The sequence below is a fragment of the Penicillium argentinense genome (genome assembly GCF_028826775.1).
Source record: "Penicillium argentinense strain IBT 30761 chromosome Unknown utg000005l_segment0_segment0, whole genome shotgun sequence".
In the NCBI taxonomy this organism is placed as follows: Eukaryota; Fungi; Ascomycota; class Eurotiomycetes; order Eurotiales; family Aspergillaceae; genus Penicillium; species Penicillium argentinense.
The window spans coordinates 2,373,863-2,391,971 of NW_026622664.1; the positions used below are offsets into that span (position 1 = coordinate 2,373,863).

The 18,109-nt window shown below is 51.9% G+C and overlaps 8 protein-coding genes across 8 annotated transcripts; 4 read left to right on the forward strand and 4 right to left on the reverse strand.

The window, feature by feature from the left end:
• Window positions 1-35: 35 nt before the first annotated feature.
• On the forward strand, window positions 36-651 carry N7532_005683 (mitochondrial 54S ribosomal protein mL43; the record flags this gene model as incomplete). The annotated part of the gene is made up of 3 exons (XM_056618177.1): window positions 36-74; window positions 176-258; window positions 360-651. 3 exons carry the CDS (start codon window positions 36-38, stop codon window positions 649-651), a joined length of 414 nt encoding a protein of 137 aa, XP_056474336.1.
• Window positions 652-1,585: 934 nt separating this feature from the next.
• On the forward strand, window positions 1,586-2,433 carry N7532_005684 (uncharacterized protein; the record flags this gene model as incomplete). The annotated part of the gene is made up of 4 exons (XM_056618178.1): window positions 1,586-1,871; window positions 1,937-2,005; window positions 2,060-2,212; window positions 2,279-2,433. The coding sequence occupies 4 exons, from the start codon at window positions 1,586-1,588 to the stop codon at window positions 2,431-2,433; spliced, it is 663 nt and encodes a 220-aa protein (XP_056474337.1).
• An 884-nt stretch (window positions 2,434-3,317) lies between these two features.
• On the reverse strand, window positions 3,318-4,570 carry N7532_005685 (putative RING finger domain protein; the record flags this gene model as incomplete). The annotated part of the gene is made up of 3 exons (XM_056618179.1): window positions 3,318-3,470; window positions 3,528-4,454; window positions 4,526-4,570. 3 exons carry the CDS (start codon window positions 4,568-4,570, stop codon window positions 3,318-3,320), a joined length of 1,125 nt encoding a protein of 374 aa, XP_056474338.1.
• Window positions 4,571-5,027: 457 nt separating this feature from the next.
• On the reverse strand, window positions 5,028-6,695 carry N7532_005686 (WD repeat PRP19 family protein; the record flags this gene model as incomplete). Its single annotated transcript, XM_056618180.1, has 5 exons — window positions 5,028-5,491; window positions 5,551-6,014; window positions 6,071-6,512; window positions 6,566-6,610; window positions 6,683-6,695. 5 exons carry the CDS (start codon window positions 6,693-6,695, stop codon window positions 5,028-5,030), a joined length of 1,428 nt encoding a protein of 475 aa, XP_056474339.1.
• Window positions 6,696-7,009: 314 nt separating this feature from the next.
• On the forward strand, window positions 7,010-7,556 carry N7532_005687 (DUF4604 domain-containing protein; the record flags this gene model as incomplete). The annotated part of the gene is made up of 2 exons (XM_056618181.1): window positions 7,010-7,037; window positions 7,093-7,556. 2 exons carry the CDS (start codon window positions 7,010-7,012, stop codon window positions 7,554-7,556), a joined length of 492 nt encoding a protein of 163 aa, XP_056474340.1.
• Window positions 7,557-7,972: 416 nt separating this feature from the next.
• Window positions 7,973-11,540, forward strand: N7532_005688 (GTPase RIA1; the record flags this gene model as incomplete). The annotated part of the gene is made up of 6 exons (XM_056618182.1): window positions 7,973-8,035; window positions 8,103-8,123; window positions 8,183-9,120; window positions 9,177-10,721; window positions 10,782-11,098; window positions 11,161-11,540. The coding sequence occupies 6 exons, from the start codon at window positions 7,973-7,975 to the stop codon at window positions 11,538-11,540; spliced, it is 3,264 nt and encodes a 1,087-aa protein (XP_056474341.1).
• Window positions 11,541-12,387: 847 nt separating this feature from the next.
• Window positions 12,388-13,386, reverse strand: N7532_005689 (exosome non-catalytic core subunit CSL4; the record flags this gene model as incomplete). The annotated part of the gene is made up of 2 exons (XM_056618183.1): window positions 12,388-13,191; window positions 13,279-13,386. 2 exons carry the CDS (start codon window positions 13,384-13,386, stop codon window positions 12,388-12,390), a joined length of 912 nt encoding a protein of 303 aa, XP_056474342.1.
• Window positions 13,387-14,187: 801 nt separating this feature from the next.
• Window positions 14,188-17,584, reverse strand: vac8 (protein anchor VAC8; the record flags this gene model as incomplete). The annotated part of the gene is made up of 10 exons (XM_056618184.1): window positions 14,188-14,528; window positions 14,636-15,385; window positions 15,455-15,700; window positions 15,761-15,874; window positions 15,935-16,055; window positions 16,099-16,260; window positions 16,308-16,696; window positions 16,835-17,168; window positions 17,229-17,341; window positions 17,401-17,584. 10 exons carry the CDS (start codon window positions 17,582-17,584, stop codon window positions 14,188-14,190), a joined length of 2,754 nt encoding a protein of 917 aa, XP_056474343.1.
• Window positions 17,585-18,109: the final 525 nt, after the last annotated feature.

Genomic DNA, 18,109 nt, shown 5'->3' on the forward strand with positions numbered 1-18,109 from the left:
ATCAGCCGGGCACGAAGAATCTCGAAGCAGCAGCGATGCCAGTCAAAGGGATCCGGACGGTGGCATCCGCCAGGGTAAGTGTGGTGTGGAGGGTGAGGGAGAGAAAGAGAGAAAGAACGGGAGAGGGAAGTGAGTTTTTAAGTGATGAAAGCTGACCCGGTCGTGCCTTCCTTAGAATGGCGTTGGTGCCTTCATCTTGCAATGCAAACGCCTCGACTTTCACTACTGCAACTTCTGGGCCAGCTCTCGGGGCATGCTGTGAGTGAACGATTCCCCCATCCCCTTTTCCCTCCCGCAGTCCTTCAAGCGACTTGAGCCTGGCATGCCCGTAATTGTGGCTAACGAGAGGGACACTACAGCAACTTCCTAACAAAGGACCTGCCCGCATTCGCCCGCGAACACCCCCAGATTGAAATCCGCGTCTCGCCCCGACCTGCGAAGCACCCCGTGATCAAGGGCCACTACATCAATGGCCACGAGAAGGCCATCTGCGTGCGAAACCTGGAGCCCGAGGACATCATGAAGAAGACAATGATTCTGAAGGAGGCTAGCGGGGATAAGTTGAAGCGGACGAAGAAGCCGGTGACCAGTGTGAACGAGAGTGTACGTGGCATCTGGTCGCCATACCACGGCGATTTGCGCGGCGTATGAGTTACCTGGTGGCGTTTTTGATGACCTTCATATCCGGCGGTGGTGAATGTGGCCATTCAGGCCATGGAGCTGGCCAGGAAAGCCCTTACCGCCGCAATTCATTGTATTATTGAACCGGCTCCATCTTTGTTTTGTCTTCATATCCCAATGTTCTCTGGCCATGTATTTCTTATCTACCTGCTGTTTTCGACACCCATGTTTCTCGTGCATTGCTAAGCCAGCCGCGATACCAAGTGAAATATATCTTGATGCCTCATATTGTTGAACAACCAAGCCTTTAGATTTCTATTCGAATGTGTGTAATGATTGCTTCCCCATTTTAACCCGCTCCGCAAGTGAAGGACAACATCGGAAGGGCCTTGGCCTCCGCATCTCATCATGAAATGACCTGGAGTGATGGGGTTGGCTCCTGTTTCATGTAGTCTACTGGGAGGATAAAACAGGACCAGAAGGGATACACAATCATATGAGATATTAGACCCCTATGGCGTTTAGAATGAATACAGAAAGCTGGTTCAGGCCGGCAGCCCCATCTGAAACGCAGTGGCACGGCCCTGTAGATCATCGACATGCCGGGCGACAGCCTGCCTCACTAGTGGATTCGAGGTAAACGAGCCGATTGTTTTAAACTGCGACATTCCAATTGTAGGGCTCGGAGCACCTGCCGAATGAACGCCATCGAGCCTGTCAGTGCTCCATCTCGCAGACAGTGTTTCGATCCGGCAGTCCTCACTGGTGGAAAATGCCATAATTGTCAAAGCCATGACATTTTGATTGAATGAAGGATTGAGGTCCCTCCACCACCATAGACCGACACTAGCAAAACAATAAAAGCGTGTGCCTAGCAGGAGAAAAGATATAAAAGAAACGCATTCCGGGAACTATTTGACGGGGTAGATTGAACCCTGAACAAACACCACTGGATTCTCCCGTTATGCCTTCCTCCGCCAAGGTTGTCTCCATCCTCACTGCGCTGGCCGTCGGCTCTGTCGAGGCCGCCATGGGCCCTGCCTTTAGCACTGGCCCTGTCTCGGACAACTCTTGGATACGCGAGGCTACCTCGACCTTAGTCCTGCCTCAAGCTCCCAGTGACAACAGTGGTGTTCTTTCCCTTTGGGTCGGCATGGGGACTTCCAACGGCGACTTGATCCAGTCAATCGCCGACAACTGGCAGTCTGATTCCTGGAGTGTGTATGCGTACACTCTGACCTCAACGGGAGGTAGGTACCAAATCTTTCGTTCATGCTCCAAGTCCCTTGAAGACTGACGCTTTGCATCTATATAGCCAATTCTCAGATGCCGGTCCAGGGACCGTCCTCCGACGCTACCGGTGGACAGCGAGTGACTATGCACTGTAAAATCCCACAATTTACTGGGCAACTGGCCATGAACTAACGTGTGTCTGTAGACAAGTTTGACGACGCCAGTGGAAATTACACTCAGACTGTTCTGGTCAACAACCACACCGTGTCTACTCTTTCCACCAGCGACGGCCACGCCCAGGGCTGGGGTAGTTCTGTTGAATGTGCCGAGGAGAACTGCGGCACTGTTGCTGCCCACTGTAAGTTCGAAAGCTCGAAATATGCTCATGATTTTTGCAATCATTGCTGATTGATGCTTTCTCTAGCTTGGATCAACACCAAAATCGTCCTCGACACGGCCGACCCCGACTACATTAACACTGTGACTAAAGGCGACGGAGTCACCGGTGACATGAAGACCAGCGATGGAGGCAAGACCTGGACTGTCAGCCGCATTGACATCCCCGAGTACAGCTTCTAAAGCGTTACAAATTGTGTTGAAACGGAAGACCCGGGACTGTTGTCATTTTGAAACTGTACAACATTTTCACATTCTTGTCTTCTTAAATATTACTCAGATAGTGCCTGTTAAGGTTTCCATTAGAAATCCGTGCAGAAACAACAATTTGATCGTCGTTGATCTATCGTGCAGTGTGGTATATACCGATCGGGCCGAGGTCTCAATCTCACAGGTGCTGCTTGCCACTATCACCGACAAAACACTCTGGACGAGGGTAAGTTGTAGTATACCGTCGAGCACACTCACTATTATGGCACTGATGTTGGAAAAATCCATTTTCATAAGTCTCACGGAGTGATACTATACTTACACATCCTAAGGCAATATGTAGGTCGATATGCGTTTTTTCAAACTATTTACGGTTGCCGCGTTGCGCATACTTAATGTACCACGCACTGTACACTAGTGTAGTGCACCATCACATGTATGAACCCTGCTGCAGCGCTATTGTATTTAAGGCACTCAGGCGATTCCAAGTTCGGCAATACACTCATCCATGCGGTGTGCCTATAACCTAAGTCGCAAATTCCATTGGGAGACTCAACGTATTGTCCAAGTAGCCCTAGTACTAGTACCTGTGAATACACAGGACAGTTTACCGGAATGCGAGTAATGTTCTACAGACTACGGAGACAGAGCAATGCCAGTATTCTCATCAAACGATTTCAAACTGCGTAGACCGGATAATATAAAAGTAAAAACAGCCTCCCAAAAACGCCATCCATGCCCATGCATCCAGGGTATCGACGTAAAAAATAATGAAAGAGGAATTTCAAGGAGCGGTTATCAATGGAACACTCCCCACCATGCAAGCAAGCAAGCGATGTTGAGCACCGTGAAGTTCTTCACAGATAGAGATGGATCATCGCGGTCGGCGCACTGACTAGCTTACCACAGTCGTCGACCTGGCATTTGGAAAATGGCTTTGTCCTTTGTGAACCCTGTGCCTTTTTGGCCTTTGATAGGGACCGGTTCTCGGCACATTCCCCACAATAAACCTGTGAGATGTTAGTGATCACAAAAAATGCGTTGACGATATATCAAAAAACACGAACATGTCCACAAGGCTTTGCGACCCAGATCTCTTGTCTCTTGCCCTCGCCAGTTCCTAATTCCCAGTCGCAGTTCGGGCAAACCGCCATATCTTCCTCGCCAAGTGTTCGGGCAAAGCCTTCGGGTGCCGGACTCGGAGGTTTGTAGGTATCTCTTCGCCTAGTAGCTTCATGTGGCTGTGAGCCCATTGCGAATGCAGGGGCTCCATAGTCAAGGTGTTCAGGCATAGAAAAAAGTGCATCGCCGATAGGAAGTGTCTCGATCTCAACATGGGAAGAATTGTAGCCACGCGACAATAGTCCAGGTATGGTTCCAAAAGATGACCAGTCTAGTGGCAACCTGGGTAGATGGCTAAATATAGACCTGTTGGAAAGCTGAGACGAGCTCGACTGGAAGCCATGACTGATATTACCCCAAGGTGGCCTAGAGGGAAGCAGGGGCTGACGTCGAGTCGTGGCACCGACAAACTGCACCTCTGGGCTGCTCGATGGCCCTGGGCCTCGGGGTGGCCCTTGAGAGTCAGAAAGAAGGTCCAAGTCGGCATCATCATCGTCGTCGTCATCACCATCAAGATCAACAATATCGTTGTCTAAGATGTTCCGCCCGAATCTCGGGAGTCTACCAGTGTTCGGTGCGCGGCTGTGAGACCCATGCGATCGTCCAGGCCGTGGAGGGGTCTCGGGTTCATCTGTGAGGTCTATCACTGTATCTGCTTGAGCGGCTGCATGATCGGGGCTTAGGAGATCTAATCGGTCGCGTGATGTCCTAATGCGTGGCAAACGGGAAGGGCGATCATCGGGGTCGAGATGTTCAGACATGGTGTAGAAGTGGCCCAGCCACTGGGATTGTGATGGCCCATCGCTGGGAGTAGAGTCCTGCGACATAGATCGCCGTGAAAAGTTATCCTGCGACATTTGACGATGTGTTCGCTAAGTAGAAAAGAATACATGAGCCAATGCCATTCTTTAGTGGTCAGTTGCCCCGTGCTTGGGTGGCTTACCTTGGACCTGGCGCCCATAACCTGGACGCCAGTTTCGTCGTTCATAGCAAAACCGACGCCAGTCGAAAGATGAGCGCAGATGGCGAGAAATGAAGAAGGGAAGAGTGATGGAGACAAAGATCATGTAATGGGCGGTCATTGATCGCCAGCCGAGTCTCCGGGGGGCGGTGATATTTTGCCAAATGGCCATGGGCGGTGAATGCGATGAGGGTCTGTCGCGGCGGTGGGGAGGACAAACGGGGTGACAATGACGACCTTAACATACTTCTTGAGATACTGTCTGTAGTCAATTATCCAAAATGAAATCAAAAGCACGATTTCGGGGAGCAATCAACTGGGCAAGGAATAGGTAAATTCAATGGCTAAAATCCGTAAGTACACCCCAAAAATGACACGAGTGTACGTAGTTGCATTTTCTCACTTTGAGAGCTGTTATGAACGAAAGAAACATCGTAGAAACCCAGATTTCCAGCTGTAGAATTACATGTTGTTCGAAAAACGATCATGATTGCGCTAGAACTGCAATCGCACCCCCTTCATTCAGGGCCAAAATGCTCTGAGCCGCAGATCCCCAGGCCACCGCCACTGCAGGAACCGCGCTACGGAGCGGCTCTGACCAGGTCTTCGACGACTTGATGAATTGTTGAACAGTCAATCCACCAGTACCACCCGTCAAGAGGAACTGTCCAGTGTAATCCCAGAAGATCGTGTTGATCTGGCTGCCGGTGTCCAGCACCTTGGTTTCCTTCGAACTGCGCAAATCCCAGATCGAAACAGTAGTGGATCCAGCGGCAGAGGCCGCCAGGAAGGTGCCATTCTCAGAGAAGAAGAGACACTTGACAGGACCAGACATGTTGTAGTCAGCGGCAACAGCGCCTGTCTTGGAGTCAAAGATCTTAATGTGACCATCTGCTGCACCAGCGGCGAGCAGGTGGCCATCAGGGTGGAAGTGAGCAGACAACAAAGCTGCAGAATAATGGTTGGCCTAATGTCAAGGGACACTCCAGGGGGAGGTTAGTACTCACCAGCATCAGCGAAAATCTGGGCGACCACAGAGTTGGTGGACAGATCGTAGAGGACATAGCTCTTATCAACACCAACCGAGGCAATGATGTCCCCAGTCGGGTGAACCGTAACGGCGGTTACCTCACCGGCATGAGCAGCGAAACTTGCAACCTCATTGCCGTTATCAAAAACCTTCACCGATCCCGTGGAGGAACCAACAACGGCCTTATCGCCGGCCCATGTGACTCCAGTAACTGGGCCGTCTGTCTTCAGAGTCTGCACGACGCTCTTTTCGGTGAGAGAATAGACGCCCACCACTCCATCGGCACCGCCAATGAGAGCCAATTCGCCAGTAGAGTTAACTGACAGGGCGCGACTACCAGGGTACAGAGAATCGGAAGTATCAGTAGTCTTGTATGCAGAGATGGCGTCGCTCGTAGCCCAGCCATTGGGAATAGCACGCTTGCGGCGACCCTTGGAAAGACTGAAAAACAATTGTTAGTTACGCTTGATAAACTTGCGGCGCAATCATAAACGTACGTAGCCTGTGTGTTTTCAATTCGTTCCACGACTGCCTGAGGAAGACCGGTAGAATCAACCTGCATAGCTTCATCACCGGCCCCTGAGCGAGCAGCACCACCGGAGAATTTCGAAAGAGCATCGCGGGCCTCATCCCGCTCCTGGGTCAGCCGCGCGATCACTCGCACAGCTGCATCGTGCTGATAAAGCGCAGCGCTGAGCTCGCGCCGTGTCTGTGCCAGGTTCTGCTGGAGGGTGTATGATTCGAGAGCCAGAGCATCCCATTCTTCTTGGAAAATGCTGAGAATGGAAGGAATGGATGTGAGAGTGGGAGGTCGGGGCCGAACGACGCGCTGAGAATTGATATCGATGAGATCGTCGGTCGTGAGGTCTTCGCCGTTCACAGGGTCTTTGCCATGCTCGGAGATGTACGCCTCAACCAAGCGCTTTTCGAAAATACTGCCTGTAATCGGGTCAGCCAGGTGCTAATCGGGCGCATTGGGCCCGGAAACCTACCGCTCTTGCGAGAGACAACGGGCACTTGGGGTGCCTCTCCGGAGACTGTGATTGGAATTAATTAGCAATCAAACAATTCGAGAAAGCGAACCACTTGTCTGGGATTCGGATACTCACTTGCACACAGCATGATTTCGGAGGTGGTTGGAGAGAGAGTGGAGGATGGGGAGGTCCTGACGCGACGAGCGGCTCTCCTTTGGACTTTTCGATGTGTCCCGTTGCGGTTTAGCGTCTCCCGAGCTGTTCGCGGTGCCGTCTGGACCGCTCAGCTTGTCGGCCCTCCCAGTGCTTGTCTGCTGTCACCCACGACTCGCCCCCGGCTCAGCGCTGACTCGAGAGTGCGCTAATCCATGGCCAGCTCTAATTGATCTGTAGCAATTGTTCGTTGGGAGTGCACAGCATGACCCTGACTTGACCCCAGCTACAATACCGAGCGTCGCAACCATGTCGAAGAACCCGAAGCTTGCCTACGGTACGCCACGCCTTCGCTCCTCTGTGGATCCTTTCTCATGTGTTTTATATTCTAGAGGCGAACGAGCCTGCTTTTCTTCAAAAGCTACGAGGCCAGTACGGAAACAACAACGGTCGCCTCGAGCGACCCGCTGCGCGACCCCGCAAGCTCAAGGATAGCAAGGATGAGGATGACGACGAGCCGGTCTACGTTGACGAAGAGAGCAACGAGGTCATCTCTAAGGAGGAATACAAAGCCTTGGTTAAGAGCGATGAGCCGAACCAAAATGGAGACGAGTCCACCAATGACCAGACGACGGCCGACGGCGAGAAGCCAACGCCCAAGGCCGAGTCCGAACACCGCAAACAGACAAATCTGACGGAGGTCGGTGGCCAGAAGAAGCGAAAGCAGGCCAAGGTCGTTGGCGAGGACCAGCCGCCTCCCGAGGAGCAGCAGGAAAAACCCAAGACCCCAGTTTCGAAGAAGCCGGAGAAGGCGAAGAAGGCGAAGAAGATCAAGCTTTCTTTTGACGAGGAATGAATATACACATGGGACATATCCTTCTTGGCAAGCGGGCTATTCAAAGGAGCCTAGTATTTTCTCTTGACTCAAGGATTCAAAATGAATCATGATGAGTCAAGGCGCCTCGGCTGCAGAGCCCCGGTAAGGTAATTTAGCAACTTTGCGTACCTTAAGGTATAGAAATTGAAAAACAATTCAATAATCCATTGTAAACATAAATAATGACGTATTCAATGCGTTTCGCATGGCTCAAATTGAAGAATGTTCGGTGGAGAAGTTCAGTGTCGCATTTCAAACCGACGGACAGGCGGCGGCTGGCGTCTTGTTATCTCCATTTCTCAGCAACTTTTTTTCCTCCGACCAGTCGGCCTTCCCCCACCACATTACCTTCGCTGAACTGACTGAACCACCGGGCTTTCTCAGCACTTGCCAAAATGCCCGTGGTCAACGTCGACGACCTGGTTCGCCTGCAACGAAAACCTGAGGACATTCGAAATGTGAGCCTTTGCCCCTCCATCCCATTGTGATGTCAGTGCCTTCCGATATACTAACGCGCGTGCTCAGATTTGCATTTTGGCTCACGTCGTAAGTCACCAAAACAGAAGCGTGCCTTACATCTGAACTTCTTCCTAATTTGATTCTAGGACCATGGCAAGACCTCACTGACGGATAGTCTTATTGCCACAAATGGCATTATCTCGCCCAAGCTGGCGGGCAAGATCCGGTATCTCGACTCAAGACCAGACGAACAACTCCGAGGAATCACCATGGAGTCTTCAGCCATTTCCCTGTTTTTCTCCATGCTGCGTCGGTCCAGCCCCGATGCCGCACCGGTGCCGAAGGAGTATCTGATTAACTTGATCGACTCTCCGGGACACATCGACTTCAGTAGCGAGGTGTCTACAGCGTCGCGTCTCTGCGATGGAGCAATTGTCCTGGTTGATGCAGTTGAGGGAGTATGCAGCCAAACAGTCACAGTATTGCGGCAGACATGGGTCGAGCAGCTGAAACCTATCCTCGTGATTAACAAGATGGATCGATTGATCACGGAACTCATGATGAGCCCGGGTGAAGCCTATTCACATCTAAGTCGGCTTTTGGAACAGGTCAACGCCGTTATTGGTAGTTTCTACCAAGGTGAGCGTATGGAAGAGGATCTGCAATGGAGAGAGCGCATGGAAGACCGTGCCAACTCATCTGCTGCTAAGGACAAGTCCAAATCCAAGATCTTGGATGACGAGTCAGCTCAGAGCGTTGGTGAGTTCACTGAGTTTGAGGAACGTGATGATGAAGATCTTTATTTCGCACCTGAGAAGAACAATGTCATCTTCTGCAGTGCAGTTGATGGTTGGGCTTTTACCATCAGACAATTTGCTGCGATCTACGAAAAGAAGCTTGGCATCAAGCGCACAGTCTTGGAGAAGGTGCTCTGGGGTGACTTCTACTTAGACCCGAAGACCAAGCGTGTCCTCGGCCAGAAGCATCTCAAGGGCAGAGCATTGAAACCCATGTTCGTGCAGCTGGTATTGGATAGTGTGTGGGCTGCTTATGAGGCTACAACAGGCGGTGGTAAAGGAAAAGGGTTTGTCTCATTTAAATCAACAATTATTGGAAGGCCTGGTGCTAACTTGCGATTAGGGACCCGGTATTGCTCGAAAAGATCACGAAGTCCCTGAACATTACCATTCCGCCCTACGTTCTTCGATCTCGGGACCCAAAGAACATTATGACCACTCTCTTTTCTCAATGGCTGCCACTCTCAACTGCTGTCCTTGTCTCTGTGATTGAATACCTTCCGAGCCCACCTTCTGCACAAGCTGCTCGGCTTCCGGATATGATTAAGGATTCACCCGGCTCCGACTACATTTCTGAAGACATCAAAAAGGCCATGGTCAGTTTCAAAACCGAGCTCAGTGAACCGGTTGTAGCCTATGTCAGCAAGATGGCTGCTATCCCAGAGAGCGAACTATCGTCAAGCAAGAAACGTGGCGGTGCAACAATGACTGCGGATGAAGCCAGAGAAATCGCACGCCGCAAGCGAGAGGAAATCGCCAAGATGCAAGCTGAGGCAGGTGCTGGCCAAGGTGACGAGTTCGCACGGATGACATCAGCCTTTGAGAATACTTCCTTGGTCACCGAAACGGAGGAATCCGAGGAGGTTGAAGAGACTGAAGATCCCGAGCATCTCATCGGATTTGCCCGATTGTACTCGGGGACTTTGTCAGTCGGTGACGAGGTCTACGTACTTCCACCCAAGTTTTCGCCTGCCAACCCACATGAGAGACCCGAGCCGAGGAAGGTCACCGTCACTGATCTATATTTGCTTATGGGTCGGAGCCTTGAGCCCCTCAAGTCTGTCCCAGCTGGTGTCGTCTTTGGTATTGGAGGTCTTGCGGGCTACGTGCTCAAAACAGGCACTCTTTGCAGTCAGGTAGAGGGGAGCATCAACTTGGCGGGTGTTTCGCTGAACACGCCACCAATTGTGCGTGTTGCACTTGAGCCGGCCAACCCAGCAGACCTGGGCAAGATGGTTACTGGCTTGCGTCTTTTGGAGCAGAGTGACCCGTGTGCCCAATACGAAGTACTTCCCAGCGGTGAGCATGTTATTCTCACTGCCGGTGAGTTGCATCTGGAACGCTGCGTCAAGGACCTCCGCGAGCGATTCGCCCGCTGTGAAATCCAAACCGGCGAAGCCATTGTTCCTTATCGCGAGTCTATTGTTGAAACCCCTGAAATGGCTGCACCAAAGGAGCCCGAAATGGGCCGTGGAGGTGTCTGCATGGTATCCGGTTCTAAGCAGATGACCATTCGACTACGTGTGGCGCCGTTGCCTGAGACTATGACCGACTTCCTTACCAAACAGGTTGGCACTATCAAGCGACTACAGTCGGATAAGCGATCTGCGGCTGAAGACAAGTCTACCGCGGATACTGGCGCCGATGGTACAGTCGAGAATGGCCAATCGACCGAGGTTGCGGGTACAGATGCTGCCGGTGAAGCACGCGAGGGCAACATTTTGTCTTTAAAGGAGTTCAGAACAGAGTTTGAGAAGGTATATAAGGAAGCAGACAGTAACGAGAAGCTTGGAAAAGATCTTGTCGACAAAATAATTGCCTTCGGACCCCGGAGAGTTGGACCTAATATCCTTGTGGATGCTACTGCTGTCAACACTTGCGAGAAATTGTGAGTCCCCAACTATAAGCGAGTACTTGAATATGAAGAGGAAACTAACATGCCGTTTAGCCTGGTTGATGACCACAAACAACCCACCAACGTCTCTGATGACCAGCAGGCCCACCTAGTTCGTGACCTGTGCGATAAAATTGCCTACTCATTCCAGCTGGCGACTGGCCAAGGACCGCTTTGCCAGGAACCAATGCAAGGTGTTGCCGTTTTCTTGGAAGACATCTCGGTACAAACCAGCTCAAACGACGAACTTGATATGGGTCGTTTGACCGGTGATGCAATCCGACTCGTCCGTGAGGGCATCTCGCGGGGATTCTTGGACTGGAGTCCCCGTGTCATGCTTGCAATGTACAGTTGCGAGATCCAAGCAACAAGTAAGTCCTATATATATTCTCTGCGCACAGAATACACAAGCTAACAAGTAATTTCTAAACAGCCGAGGTTCTGGGTCGAGTCTACGGTGTTATCACCCGTCGCCGTGGCCGGATTATCTCCGAGGTCATGAAGGAAGGAACCCCCTTCTTTACAATCATGGCTCTGCTCCCCGTCGCCGAGTCATTTGGCTTTGCCGAGGAGATTCGAAAGCGTACATCTGGTGCGGCCCAGCCGCAGTTGATCTTTGCAGGTTTCGAGGCCTTGGATGAGGACCCATTCTGGGTTCCTGCCACCGAGGAGGAACTGGAGGACCTGGGTGAGTTGGCTGATAAGGAAAACGTTGCTAAACGTTATATGGACGCGGTGCGCAGTAGAAAGGGTCTGGTCGTGCAGGGTCGGAAATTAATCGATGCAGAGAAGCAAAAGACGCTCAAGAAGTAAACCGGTTTACTTCGTGTCTTTTTGGCCTTCTTTCTCAGATTATGCGTGTATCTTATGTTAGATATAGAAAAGTCATATTCTCAAAGTTTCGTTGACATCGATTTCGATACTCAAACGCCTATGTAGACCATTTCTATTCCTTGTGATGCTTATTACAGAATGTAGCCCCCGTGTCAATTACTCGCCCGCCAAAATTGAGACAGGGAACAGTAGAGAGGGGGCTCGCAAGGATGAGAGTCCCGCGCAGAAACCTTCAATCTTCCTCCATTGACAAACACAGCCCAACATGGATAGGTCTCGACCGTGTATACTAAGGAGGGTGATAATGTCCAGTGTAAACAGGAATTGCTCGTGCTAGTGCTGGGGAGGAAAAACAAAGTAAAATCTGCAACAAAGGAATTGCAGGGTTAGGAGGAATTTCTTTTCATTCATCATGTTATGGGTATCTCATAATTGTGGGAGTATTCCAATCCCTGCTGTCATGGGTATATTGGCATTGCCAATCGTCAGCCGAATAGCGGCATTGACATCTCGATGATTGCTGAGAAGAAATGCAATGGTCCCTTTGCAAATAAAAGTCAACACACGCAGCATTGCGAGGGAAATTGCCTGGGGCATCTCGAACGCGAGTCAACGCTCTAAATCTCGAAAGCTCAGTTTGCGAGCCGAGTTTATAAAGGTGTTGTTAGGCATGCAATTGTGCGTAGGTACCACAATTGTCATATATATCAGTCGGCTTACTTAAAAAGTTTGCCACATGGTATCAACATATGTTGACCTTAGTCCAGGCAGGTAGTGGAGGGGGCAGCATGTCGTGAAGCGGCAGCATCTTGCAAGTCGAGGGCCCTCAGTTCGGCCGAGCGACCTTTCGTTGCTCGGCAACACCAGTGTAAGGATCGCGCATCTGATTCCAGCTAACAGGGAACATCATATTTCCGGCCTCGCTACGGGCCATCACAACGCCGAGATCGTTGCGGGCGGTGGTGAGGTAGTAGAAGCTCTGATCACCGAGGGAAATGACGGAACCACGGACGATATCTCCAACACGGAACATCTCGTCCATGATGACGCGGTCCTTTTCAACAGCGCGGACATCCTCCTTGCGGATTTGCGCTTGGAAACGGAGTTCGTCGGTACTGCTGTGGTTCTCGGGGTTCGCGGCCGATGAGAGGATAGCGGCGACGTTGTCGTTGTCTGATGCGGTCTTTGATGGGTCGGCACTAGGTGTGTTGGTATCGTCTAACACGACCAGGATAGAGACAGTAGCCTGGCGCTTCTGCACACGAGTCACTCGCGCTAAAACGATCGACTCGACTGCGGGCAGGGTGTTGTATCGAGGCTTTGACTTTGCCGAGGCGGCGTGGGCACCTCCGGCAATTGGTGCAGTTTGTTTCGAAGGCAAAAGAGTTCGTGTGATGCGGATGATTCCCTTCGTTTGAGCCTTGGGCTGTGCAGGATCGAGCACGACAGGGCCGGCGATGGAGGCGTAGATGTTGGATTGTTGGATGTGGGTGCCGGGCCCGGCGCCATAATTATCAACGGAGCCCAAGCATTGGCCTGGGATGGCCAGGGGCGGGAGGAAGCTGCCATTGTGTTGGCCCTTGTGGGCGAGGGGGTGGGAGGTGATGGTTGAACAATGATTCGGAGGATGCTATGGATTTTTTAGCCGGGGAAGCTCTGGCTGAACCGGAACAAAGCTTCTCCATCGCCGAATTTTACATTTGTGTCTCGCGCAAACAAATGCGAAGGAATCAAGGAATTTTCGCTTGAATAGATCGGCCCTATATGTACTTAAGACATTCCTTGGAGTCCAGGCCATGCGTAGTAGGGACTCCTTGTACTTCATTTAAAGCTCTCAGGAGTAAAACTGTTTCCAAAATTGTATTTTAAGATTTCCAGACAGTGTAAGAGCCATGTCGTCCTAGACGGTTACAAAAATAAATTGGCTTTCAGCTTAGAAATTCAACATTTCCATGGAGGAATCCTAGCTATGATAAATTGCCTTAATGACTAAAGTAAATGTCATGACGGCATCCGCCCTTTGATGCCTCGCATCTACTCCATCACGTGATTGGTAGATAAAGCAACATGCCAACCCGACCCGGGGAGCCTGAGCTCGGACTGAAACTACAGTGAGCCTGTCTGAGCGCCCTCACTAAAACGGCGGCAGCTCAGATGGGAAAGCCCCACCCGCCAGAAGAAACCCGCTACGTAGAGTGCCTAGGTAGCATCAAATTATAGAATATTGCTAGCAAGATCAATTTTACAATTTACGATGAATTTGAGAGAACAATATGGGTCAATTAGGTATGAAGAAAGCCCATATCTAGCCTGAATACACAGTGTATGCGTAGAAACAAGTAACAGGGGCACCAGTCCTGCGATACATTGGAGCTGGGCAAGCCGGGAGGCAAACACATGAAACAGACCCTTGTTACTCCAAAGTGCCCGCTCGCAATAACCAAAGTGAATCGAAGGCCCATAGCACTACTAGTAAACACCAGGAGTCAAAGAAAAAAAGGATCGGATGCTCGATCGGAAATCGAAGGGCCCCGGAACGCTCGTGAGACTACTCAGAGGATCAGACCGCTTCGCTCTAGTCCACCTTGGGGGACTGTTGGCTTACCTGCTCAAGACTTGAAGGCCCCTATGCCTCCACCAGAGTCTGGTTAGCACCTCCACCGAGCAATTCGAGACATCGTCGCGAGAGCGCGATGACTTCGCCCTCACCGCCATCCTCGCCTTCATCGTCGTCGGAGCCAGTACCGATGTCCTTGTCTGAGATTGATTTCACCATTTGTACAATATCGTCAGACCTGGCAATGTAGCCAATAAGCTTCGCGTCCTCCGACTCCAGGAGCTGGAGAACCGTCCAGATGGCGATGTGCTGAAAAGTCGGATCGCCGCTCGCAAGGAAGCGCTGTAGATAGCCGTGAATTCCTCCGTTGGGATCAGCCCAGTCTCGTACGAAAATCGAATAGTCGCCCACTGTCATTGTCAGTTAGTGTATATAGAAAAAAAAAAAAAAAAAAAAAAGGAGACTTCTGAAGGGGAAGCAGGGGAGGTAGTAGGTGTGGAAAAGGGTCCGCACACACCTTTCGAGGATAGATTGCCAAGGGCAGCTGCACTGTTCCCTTGTACTTCGATACTCTCCGAGTTTGTCAGCGGAATCAGCACTTCGAAAACGCCTAGACTGAGAAGATGAGGCTTCAGCTCATCACTGAGGGCCAACACGGCGATTGCAGCAGTCATTTCGGACTGGACAGTCAGGGGAACTCGAAGAACCAGATCCTTGCACTTCTGAACTGCACCGGCCTGCAGGACAAGTTCTTTGTTGCGATCAGAGCTGGCGGCAAGGTTGCGCAGCGTGGATATGGCATGGCATTGGATCTCTTCATTGTCGGTAGATCCAAGCAAGTCCACCAGAGGCTTCAGAAAACCGGCCTCGATAATAGGGGACTCGTTGAGAGGGTGAATAGAGATGTTGCGAATGCATGCAACAGCAGAGAGTATCAGAGGGAGGTAGGAGGATTGGAGAAGTCGCAGAAGAGGTGTCAGGCCCTTAGCCCGAACAATCTCCAGCTGATATTTTTCGTCAGAGGCAAGGTTGCGCAAGGCCAGTGCAGCTTGGCATTGGACCTTGGGAGTGGAAGAGTCCATCAGGTGAACCAATGACTGAACCAGGCGAGATTCGGTCTGGGCCAGGCGCTTGCGATTTGTGGAGTCTACGGCGATGTTGCTCAAGGCCGTGGTGCAGTAGTATTGAACGTCGACGTCGGGAGAAGAAAGTAGATGAACGAGAACAGGAATAGCTCCAGCATTAACGAGCTGCTGGCGGTTGTCATCTGGTGATTGAGTTAGCAAATCACCCTGTCAGGACTTCCCGAGCAAGAAAGAATCAGAAAGGCACTTACCCGAATGGGTCATGTTCAGCAACGCGCCTGTCGCATTACGCTGGACACGCATATCTTTTGATTTTGCCAGGCGGATGAGGGGCCCCAGCGCGCCTGAGCGAGCAATCTTGGCCTTGTTTTCTTCGTGTGTAGCCAGGTTCGTGATACATCCCACTGCGTTGCACTGTACCTCCACGTTGGGCGACATCATTTGGCGGATCAGAGGGGCCAGCCCTCCCAGGGAGACAATCAGGACCTTATTATCAGCTGTAAATGGTTAGTGACCGTGTCCGGAAGATGAAAGATTGTAAGGGCATCGAAGCATACCATTGACGGCAAGATTGCCCAGGGCGGCACTAGCAGCTCGCTGGACTTCAAGGTCGGAACTCTGAAGCAGGAACAGGATTGGCTCAAGCGTATCGCGGTCGACCTCACGTACATCTAGAAGAAAGAACGGTCAGCAATCGGATCATCACGTCACATCCTGTCGACGGCACGCACCTCGCTCCGTGATCTCTGCAAAAGTCAAGCTTGCACTGCGCTGCAGGTCGACATTATCAGAATAGACAAGAGTACTCAGAGCTCGCAGAGGTTCGCCGGTAAAAAAATCGGTTTCGTTACGCTGTGCGAATTGAGTTAGTCATGGGTTCCCGACACCACCATACTCGTAGAGCCCACGCCGCCTTGGATCGGGTGACGAGGGGAAAAAAGGAAGAGACAAGCAGGTCGACATACGTTCTCAAGGTAGCCCAGCAAGTCAGAGACAGCTTCACGTTCATTATCGGCGAGGGTGGTTTCGTAGATGCCGTCTCGCGACCGGGCTCCGCCTAGGCATGCGGTGATATGACACCATCGATCGACGGCCGACAGGCACGACCAGCAGGTGGTCGCGATTCCACTCATACCTCCTCAGCAGGCCCGCATCAGGGCACTGTAAGCGGTCGACGGGGCAGGCGAAAGGGGAAGAAGGCGAGATGCGCCGGGGAGGGGGGTTGGAGTCGAAGGAGAGGGGAGGCTGGGAGAGGGAGTTGCATGCACGGGCGTCAAGCTTTTGAAAGGGAACACAGAAAACCGGGCGCGTGATGGCAGGTAGTGTCGAGACGACGATTTCGGGGGCAGGTGGTGGCAACCGAGAAAGGCACCCCGAGAGCAAAGGCGAGGGATGGGCGGAGGTGAGGGGAGAAGGAAGAAGTCGAGGTTGCCGGAGCTCAGGTAGTTGCCCCCTCCGGCCGTTGCGGTTCGGGGTCAAGTCACGGAGCTCCCCTATAATCTACGAGTAGTCGGACTCGGGGCCACCATGAAAGAAAAAGAATTAGATTCTGACTCAGAGAACAAACTACATGCATGTCATGAATGGAATGAGTTTATTTCTTTTCATCCTTCTGTTTCTGCCGATTCTACGGCCAGCCAGTGTCCTAGACTCGTCCAACTTGAACTGGAGTAGATGCGAGCTGCGCATAACATCATCCCGAGAGCTGCGACCAATCCCCGTTGTCGGGTTGTGTCTTCCTTCGACGCCTGCCGTCCTCCATCGACCCTGCTGCAACCGTTTTATAGATTCGCATTTCCATCGCAGTCCACCCGTCTGCTTCTTCTTGCGCCTGGCACCTCGCCCGTTGTGAGGCCCGTGTGCCGCCTCGAATGCGCCCGCCTTGTGATTCGAATGTCCATGACGCACCTGACCACCGCGCGGATGATCAGCCCGCGTGAAGGTGGTCGTCGCGAACAGAAGGGACTAGCACTGAAAAATAATCATTCGGACGTGACATGCTCATGATCAGGACCTCTAGAGGACTCCATCCTCGATGGGCCGACATCGCGATCGGCATTCCCGCTGTCCGGTATACCGTGGTTGCTGCTCGGGGAGGCGCCGAGGCCGCGCCATGAAGTGGTCAGTTCGAAGGGGGGCTGCATGACGGAGACTCGGAGTCGACAATACTACTACTGGTACATGCTATATTACATACGACTACTGTAAGCAGCAGTAGTAGCAGCACCCGGCATTAGTGTTGGCAATGCAGGGTACGAGCGAGCAGCCGCGATCGACTGTGCGTGCAGAGTGGCAACGCGAGAACGTGCCAATCGGGAGGAGGCTGAGGGCAGACGGTCGTCGACGGCCAAAGAGGCGTCGGCTAAAGAGGTCTGGTACATGATAGTACTTCCTCGGACAGTCTGGACAGGAACGCTCGAGATGCGTGTGGGCTTCCCCGCAAAATGGTGCCACTGTGAAATGACTGGCCTGCATGCCTCGCTGACGGATATAAAGCCCTGTCTGTCCGAGGTATGTGTCCGGCCTTGCTGGTAGGACTGGTCGGCGTTCAGAGTCTACCATCCTTCCATACCTTAGGGTTCTACTAGTAGTCGAGTAGTGCGAGATCGCAAAGGCTGGGTCGTCCCGCGAAATCGCCTACGGTAACATCATACCAAGCCCCATTCTCCCCTCTCTCGATCTCTCTTCGTCCTCCCCCTGTTGCCTTCGGTTTCCGAGCTTTCTCACTTCTTTTGTTCCTCACCTAAGCCCGATTTCCGAGATGCATTCATAGAGTCCCCCTGGCGCTTGGACGTGACCTCAGCCGTGTCGCGGACTGCATAAAGTACCACTTTGGACCGACATACTCAAAGAACTCGGCCGCCGCCCCCACCCCCTCCCTTTCGCAATTGCGTGAAGCCTGGTGG